The 8077-nt window shown below is 40.5% G+C and overlaps 2 protein-coding genes across 6 annotated transcripts; both read left to right on the forward strand.

The window, feature by feature from the left end:
* Positions 1–290: 290 nt before the first annotated feature.
* On the forward strand, positions 291–4017 carry LOC143029261 (uncharacterized). Of its 5 annotated transcripts, none has more exons than XM_076191957.1 (3): positions 291–547; positions 1342–1481; positions 1614–4017. In XM_076191957.1, exon 3 carries the CDS (start codon positions 3438–3440, stop codon positions 3966–3968), a length of 531 nt encoding a protein of 176 aa, XP_076048072.1. In that variant the 5' UTR covers positions 291–547; positions 1342–1481; positions 1614–3437; the 3' UTR covers positions 3969–4017. The 5 variants fall into 3 exon arrangements, with proteins under 5 accessions (XP_076048072.1, XP_076048075.1, XP_076048073.1 ...); XM_076191958.1 differs by lacking the exon at positions 291–547 and adding an exon at positions 554–1189; XM_076191956.1 differs by lacking the exon at positions 291–547 and having other exon boundaries at positions 554–1481.
* LOC143028927 (uncharacterized) lies at positions 2148–2468 on the forward strand. The gene has a single exon (XM_076191280.1). It carries the CDS (start codon positions 2148–2150, stop codon positions 2466–2468), a length of 321 nt encoding a protein of 106 aa, XP_076047395.1.
* Positions 4018–8077: the final 4060 nt, after the last annotated feature.

Consider the following 8077-nt stretch of genomic DNA (forward strand, 5'->3'; position numbering starts at 1 on the left):
AGCACGCTTCCTATGACGCCACTAGCGCTTGGAATGTTGGGACAGGTCATAAACAATGCTAAGAACTGGAGAGGAGTGCGGGATTCGAACCCGCGACTAAACGAATGTGAGACCAACACGCGACCAATGACGAAAGGGGTGGCAAACATTCGAGTCTTCATTCTGGTCCTACCTTGGTGATTTCTCTTTATGTTACGGGACACGAATTAAGTTAAAAAAGCTAGCTTTGTCCCATACATACATGCATACATACATACATACATACATACAAATACACATACATACATATACAGGGCCGTTTCTAGCTATAGGCGGTATAGGCGATTGCCTAGGGCCCCCAACCTACCAGGGGGCCCCCGGCCGGCCCAATGGCTAGGTAACGCTACCGAAGGTCAAATATGAGCCTGTGCCTCTCCCGCCCGCCGACGCAAATAAACAACACGCCTCTTGCAGTGTTTGTTATTGTTTGAAATGTTTTGATCGTCTGCTAAAAATACTATCTTGTTAAAAATCACCTACATCTTATTTAATCTAAAGATATAATATGGTAAGCATTAATTGGCTTTATTCATTCATTTATGTGTTCACTAAGCTAGGGCTTATGGCTACAGATGTTATTAATTGTTGATTACAAACTCTTTTTGGCCATTAGCTTACTATTCTTTGTCCAATTGTTTGGCTTTATTTGTCACTGGAATTGGCATCACCAGCGTTCTTGTTTACTCTTTGGTCGCTTCATGCTTAGCTTCTAATAGTGTAAATTTGCAATTTTGTGTGTTCTGTGACTGTAAGTTGGAATTCCTTTTATTATATTTGTATGCACAATAGGAAATGTTTGTATTCTATGGAATGTTTACCTTTTCCACCTTTTTCAATATTCAATGTTCATATATGTTCATATGTTCAATTTTGTTTATTTTGTATCGATATTTTATCCAATCCCTTATTCATTTATTCGCTTATTTCTTTATTATCAAAATTATGATTATTTATTTTCTCACTTCACCTACCTAATGAAAAAAACACTAGATGGTAGGACCGAGGTTAGCTCAAAAGGAAGTGACAGAAATACATGAATTCTATTCCGTTTGTCGTGTGGTCCGTTTCTCTAGTTCGTATATAATATTAAGATAACCACAGGCTCAACAATCACCCATCTGTTCACCTTTCAGGTCTACCCGAATTTCGTGTATGTAGAATTATTTTTATTAAGGGGTATTTAAAAGGTTTACACTTTACAGATATCTGTGTTAGGCCTACACTGATAAAAATAATCATATTTATTCTACTCGAATATCGTGTATGTAAAATTGATTCCATGTATAGGTTTTCACTTAACAGATTTCTGTGCTAGGCCTACATTAGACTCTAAGACTCGCCAATCATCATTCCCGTAATGGCATCAAAACGAATTTATCTCAGCGGAGCAGAGAAACGAAAGAAAAAGAAATTTGACGAAGAAAAATGGTCAAAAGAAAAAGGTAATTCATTATCGTTTATTTAATAATTTAGAGAAACATATTAAAGTTTGGTTTTATTATGTTTTCTGAATGGTGAGTATTATTAATTTTAGACTAACGCCTAATCATCTAAGGAAATTTGTAATTTTGCAGGATCAATTCTAAAATATATTGGAGCTCCAGACAGCAAGCCAGAGGAATATTCTGAACTTCCTGAACAGGATGCTCCAGTGCCATCACATTCATCAGGATCTGTCCAGGAAGCTGTACTGCCACCAAGACCACCACATTCCCCAGAACCACAGAAGGCATCATCTACTTCTGAGCAGCCTCCCATTTATTCTAAACCACTAGATCCTGCTAACTGGCCAACCATTCTGTCTGATGCATTTAGAACGGATGCAGTAGGTAGAGGGCCATTTCAGATTAGTTCTGATTTCACATTTCCCAAAAAAAGAAGACGGAAGAAGTTTTCATTATCATTATTTTTGTAGAACATTGGTTAATGGAGAAAAGATGAAGCGGACTTGGCTTATCTACTCAAAAGCAAAAAATGCTCTCTATTGCTTTTGTTGTAAATTATTTTCAACCAAAGAACAAAAGTTAGTGACAGAAGGACTGACAGACTGGAAAAACATAGGCACACTTTTGAAAAGTCATGAAAGCAGTCCAGCACACATAGCGCACATGGCAACCTGGAAAGATTTACAACTCCGTTTGCAAACTGGAAAGACAATAGACCAAGCTGAAAGAACACTATTGGAGGCTGAAAAGAGGCGCTGGAGAGATGTCCTGACTCGCTTAATCGCCATTATCCAATCCTTAGCAGAGAGAAATCTTGCATTTAGAGGTTCATCAAACACGTTACACCAGCAGAATAATGGGAATTTTCTAGAAGAGGTGGAGCTGCTTGCTAAATTTGATCCTGTCATGAAGCAGCACATTGAGCGTGTTGAGAGTGGCCAGTTCAGTCATTCCAGCTACCTTGAAAATATCATCCAAAATTAACTTATTGCTTCAATCAGTACTAAAATAATGGACACAATGGTGACTGAAGTTAAACAGTCCAAATATTATTCAATTATTTTGGACTGTACTCCCAGTGTAAGCCATCAAGAACAGATGCCAGTCGTCATAAGGACTGTCAAAATGGATAAGAAACCAGAAATTAAGGAACATTTTATGGGGTTCCTTGTAGCTTCTGAAACAACAGGTCTTGGTTTGTCATCTCTAATTATAAAGAAACTGACGGAACTGAATATTCTCCTTGAAGATTGCAGAGGACAATCATATGATAATAGTGCCAACATGAAAGGGAGAAACAAAGGAGTTCAAAACCAGACTTCTTGAGAAGAACCCGCGTGCACTCTATGTTCCATGTGGAGCACATTCCCTAAACTTGATGATATCTGATGCAGCAACAGCTTCAATAGATGCCACTAGCTATTTCGGCACTGTTCAGAAACTGTACAACCTATTTTCAGCCTCACCACAAAGATGGGCAATCCTAAAACATTATGTCACTGTTGCACTCAAGACCTGGAGTGACACAAGATGGGAGAGCTGTATTAATAGCATAGAACCTGTGCGGTATCAGGCCTCTAATATAAGGGAAGCTTTGTTGAAGGTCAGGGAAGTGTCTGGTCCTCTGACCAAGGTTGAAGCCAAAAGTCTGGCAGAAGAGGTGGGGTCATACCGATTTATCATTTGCACAGTCATATGGTATGACATTCTACACATTGTGAACCATGTCAGTAAGCTTCTGCAGTCTCCTAAAATGCAGCTTGATGTGTCAGTTGACCTCCTTACTAAAGCGAAAACATCTCTGACTAACTACAGAAGAATTGGATTCACTTCAGCTCAAGTCTCTGCTAAAGATATGTGTGAGGAAATGAATGTAGAGGCAAAGAAAAGAGATTGAGAAGTACAAAAAGACACTTTGCTTATGAGGCCGCAGATGAGCCCATTGCAGATGCAATGAAGAGGCTAGAAATAACATTATTTAATGTTGTTGTTGACACTACCATTCAATCCTTAACCGATAGATTTAAAACTCTGAGTGAAGTAAGAGACCAATTTGGAGTGCTGCTCAATTTCCAGAAACTGGATGATCAGTCATTGAACAACCAGTGTGACAAACTATGCAAGACATTAACCTCTGGAAATGAAAGTGACATTGATGGAAAGGAACTGGCTATGGAAGTTAAACACTTACCAAGTTTGCCCTCAAACGAAATGACTGCTCTTGAGCTCCTCACCTTTATCCACAAAAAACATTTTGAGGAATTGTATCCCAATCTGTGGGTTGCATTGAGAATTGCCTGTACTCTGCCTGTGACTGTGGCCTCAGCAGAGAGGAGCTTTTCGAAGCTGAAACTCATCAAGACCTATTTAAGATCATCTATGGGGCAGGAGCGACTCAGTGGTCTTGCAATAATCAGCATCAACCATGAAGTGGGGAAAGACGTGTTGTATGAAGACATCATTGATGATTTTGAGGGCCCCTAACTGCCTCTTGCCTAGGGCCCCCACAAAGCTAGAAACGGCCCTGCATGCATACATACATAATACAAATATACAGACATATATACATAGATACATGCATGCATACACACACATATATACATAGATACATGCATGCATAGACACACATATATATATACATACATGGATACATACATACAAACATACATACATATGCCAAAAGGCCTTGCAAGGAAAGTGGCCAGCTAAGGCATGCACCCATACTTCTTCGCCCCCCCCAAAAAAAATCCCCTTTTCATCTTAGACCCTTGTGGATGAAGGACCCAATCCCCCCGCCCACTACCTGGGTTAGAGGGAATGCAGCATTGCAAAACGTAAAAAATTTCTAGCTTCGCTTAATCTTGCTTCATCACACGCAGGTAACGAAGTGGTCGTAACTTCAGCAGTCACTCGAATGAGCGAGGGAGATGAGACGAGTAACACGAACCAATCTCTACATCGAGTTCCAATTTTTTTTATTCAAATCTTGCGAAGAGTTTTGTTCTTGTCCTCTTTAAAGAATGTAACCACAAGAACATAAGAATGGAGGAGACTGCAAGAGACCATAAGGCCTACACTAGGCCGTTCCATGTCCCTTTCCACCTGTCATCCCTATCCATAAAGTTATCTAATCTTCTCTTAAAACAAACAATTGTTAACCACTATGTTGGTAAACCAGTTCTTACCTATTTCCTGCTTAAACCAAAATGTGTCCAATTTAAACCCATTACTACGAGTCCTGTCCTGTTGTCTTAATATGATGACCTTGTTTGCATCACCCTTGTTAACCACCTATTTGAATACCTCTATTAAATCACCCCGCACTCTTCGTCTTTCCAAAGTGTAAATTCATGTGCTTAAGTCTGTCTTCGTATGGCAAATTTCTAAGTTCTTGTTTAATTTTGGTCATTCACCTCTGTACTGATTCTAGTGCATTGGTATCCATTCTGTAGGACGAAGACCAAAACTGTACCACATAGTCAAGGATGGGTTTAACTATCGTCAGGCAGAGTTTAATGATTACCTCTGAACTTTTGTTTGTAGCCGTTCTAACAATAAGTCATAATGCTTTGTTCCTGGCACTAATGCACCGTTTCCTGAATTTAAGGTTTGGACTCACTAACACTCCTACATCCTTTTCACATTCTGTTTTCTTTAATATGGCATTATCTAAGCTATACATATTGGCTGAATTGTGTAATCCTACGTTCAAAACAGTGCACTTTGAGATATTGAAGTCTATTTCCCACTTCACCGACCATGCGAACAATACTGTATATCAAGATACTGTTGCAGCATCTTCCACCCCACCCCCGACCTAATATGGCGCCCTATTTTAGTGTCATCCACAAACTTACTGACATTACTATTAATACCCTTGTCCAAGTCGTTTATATACATAATGAACAACAAGGGAGCCAAAACCATGCCCTGGGGAACTCCGCTAATAATACTACTCCATTTGGATTTTACACCGTTAATGGTGACCCGTTGTTTTCTGCCATTAATCCATTTAAAACCTTTTCCTTCTATCCCATCTTCCTCATGCAGGCCTCGGTTGCTTGTTTTCGGTGCCTTGACTCTATTCACTGTCTTCCCTCATGTGTTATTTTTGTTCCTTCGTTGGGTGTCTTCGGCCGCAACATCATCTTCTTTATTCCCCCAGTTGCTCTACGTGTTGTGTAATCGGAAGCGTGGTGGCCTTGTATTCGTTTAGTTGTGTGTTCGAGTACCACGCTCCTCTCCGAATCCCAGCAGTGAATGTTGATTATCTGCCCCCCAACAGTCCGACGGCATAATAGGGCAGAGATGGTGGCTTCGACCGCAGCAACGCGGCTCCTGGGGTAGGATCCTCGTTTTCTTTCATTTTTACAGTGGTTCCCCGTTTTTTTTTTTTTTTTTTTTTTTTTGCTGAGTACCATCTGGTTCCAGAAGAACACATTTCGATCATATATAAATTTATTCATAAGTACATACATACATATACCAAAGGCTTTTTCCCCTTTATAATGGAGGTAGCCAAAAAACAAAGGCATAAAAACCACTCCTACCCATTCCATCTCTATCACACTCCACTTCCCTCCCTCTTATCTTGGCATCTCCTGGATGACGGGTCATCCCTGCATCTCGCCCACAGCCCTGGGTCAGAGGCAGTGTCACAAACCACAGCACATCCACAGCAAGGCCGCTTCATTAAATCAGCGACACAAATAAATCAACCACGAAAATACACAGTTTATTCTTTAAAATTTAATGAGAGGGGTGCACAATAAAGATATAAAAAACGAACTATTACTTTGCTAAGATATAAGACATACATTTTCACAGTACGGAGGCAGATGTACCTGTGTCAGTGGGCTTTTACACGACGTATTTTCGCGTACCACTTTTAAGGCCCTCTAGTGGTACGCGTACCACATTTTGAGAACCACAACACAATTACTTCAAGGTCCATCCTTACCCAGACACCTGTGGCACTTTGTCGACGATGATTGCGAATCAGTGAGTCAGTATTCCTTCGATTTCCTGTAAAGTGATTACTGCATCTATTCTCGTGATCCTTAAGTGATTGTGATTTCTTCACGGAAGCATACATCCCACACACATTTTCTAATGGTGTATCTATAAAACACTTTTAGTCATACATGTTTGCGTGCGATCCAAGACAGGGGGGAAGGTTGATGAATAACATCGTATCCTTCAAATTCCTGAAACTCGTAAACTATTTACTTCTGCCCAGAATTGTGCAGAGTTTCGGCAAGCCAAACACATTATTAGTAAGTGTAAAAAACTTGTCTCTTCTAATTCTTCGCGTAGTTTCTGACAGCTATCCACCAGCATTTCAAAAAAATTCATATCTCCGCATCTCTTCAATCGAAGCGACGGTGGTGTTGCTGTATTTTCCTCTGAGTAAGCTTTAAGCTCAAAAAAAAAAAAAAAAAATGAAAAAAAAATGAAAAAATGAAAAAATGTTCTAGAGCTATTCATCCAGTGTTGCTCCTTCTGACTTCATTTCTGTCTTCCATCCGAATTTCTTCTGACGATGTTTTTTTCTTTCTTATTTGGCCTCGATACTGAAAGCTTACGGTCTAGATGGAGTACTTCCTACCGTTCTTAAAAACTGTGCTTCCGTACTGGCTCCCTGCCTTGGGAATCTTTTCTGAATGCGTCTATCAACCTGTTTTTATCCTTTATGCTGGAAGTCTGCCTACATTCCAAGCAAAGGTAATCGCCCTCACTTCTTCAACTGTCGTCTTTTAGCTTTACTTTCGTGTATCTCTAAGTTTTTCGAACCTGTGCTTATTAGAAGGTTTATGAGATGATTCATGACATTCTCTCTGATCGACAGCACGGCTTCTTCAACAAAAGACTTTCTACTGGATATGTTTTAACGCTTCTGTCTGACTCTTATTCATCTTTGGTGTACTCTAGAAAGACCATTGCTATTACACGAGACCTATCATGGAGATTTGACAGTCTGGGACTTTATTTTTTTTTCTGATTTTCTTTTTGGCCGTTCTGCAGCTAAGGTTGTAGACGAGCGTTTCTCAACCAGGGTTCCCCGGAACCCTAAGGCTCCGCAAAAGGCCCCCAAGGGTTCCGCGAGAACAAGTGAGATAAGCTAATGCACATATTCTTGGTTATTGTAATAATGTAATATAGACACCATCCTATCTAGCCTATTATTACGATGAGAATAAAATGAGAAAGATATGGTATATGTGTTTTTCTTTCTTTCTTTTTTTTGCGCAGGGGTTCCTTGAGACATGCAATTTATTTTAAAGGTTACGCAAGGGTAAAAAGTTTGAGAAACGCTGCTGTAGACGGTCGCTAACGGGGAAGGAGTGGGAAGAGAAGGAGTGGGAAGAGAAGGAGTGGGAAGAGAAGGAGTGGGAAGAGAAGGAGTGGGAAGGGTAGGTACTCTGGCTCAATGAATGGATAGGGCATCAGGTGCACCGACTAGCTCTGTAACGATGGATGCGTGTGGAGCCGGGCCCGGACCTGTACACCGGCAGGCACCTGTAAACACCAGGGACACCTGGGGACCTGTGACCTTCCTTGCTCGGTGGCGCCAGGCGGCCGTGGTGCCAGAA

This window comes from Oratosquilla oratoria, chromosome 10, assembly GCF_046742065.1.
Source record: "Oratosquilla oratoria isolate Oo_2021 chromosome 10, ASM4674206v1, whole genome shotgun sequence".
Lineage (NCBI taxonomy): Eukaryota > Metazoa > Arthropoda > Malacostraca > Stomatopoda > Squillidae > Oratosquilla > Oratosquilla oratoria.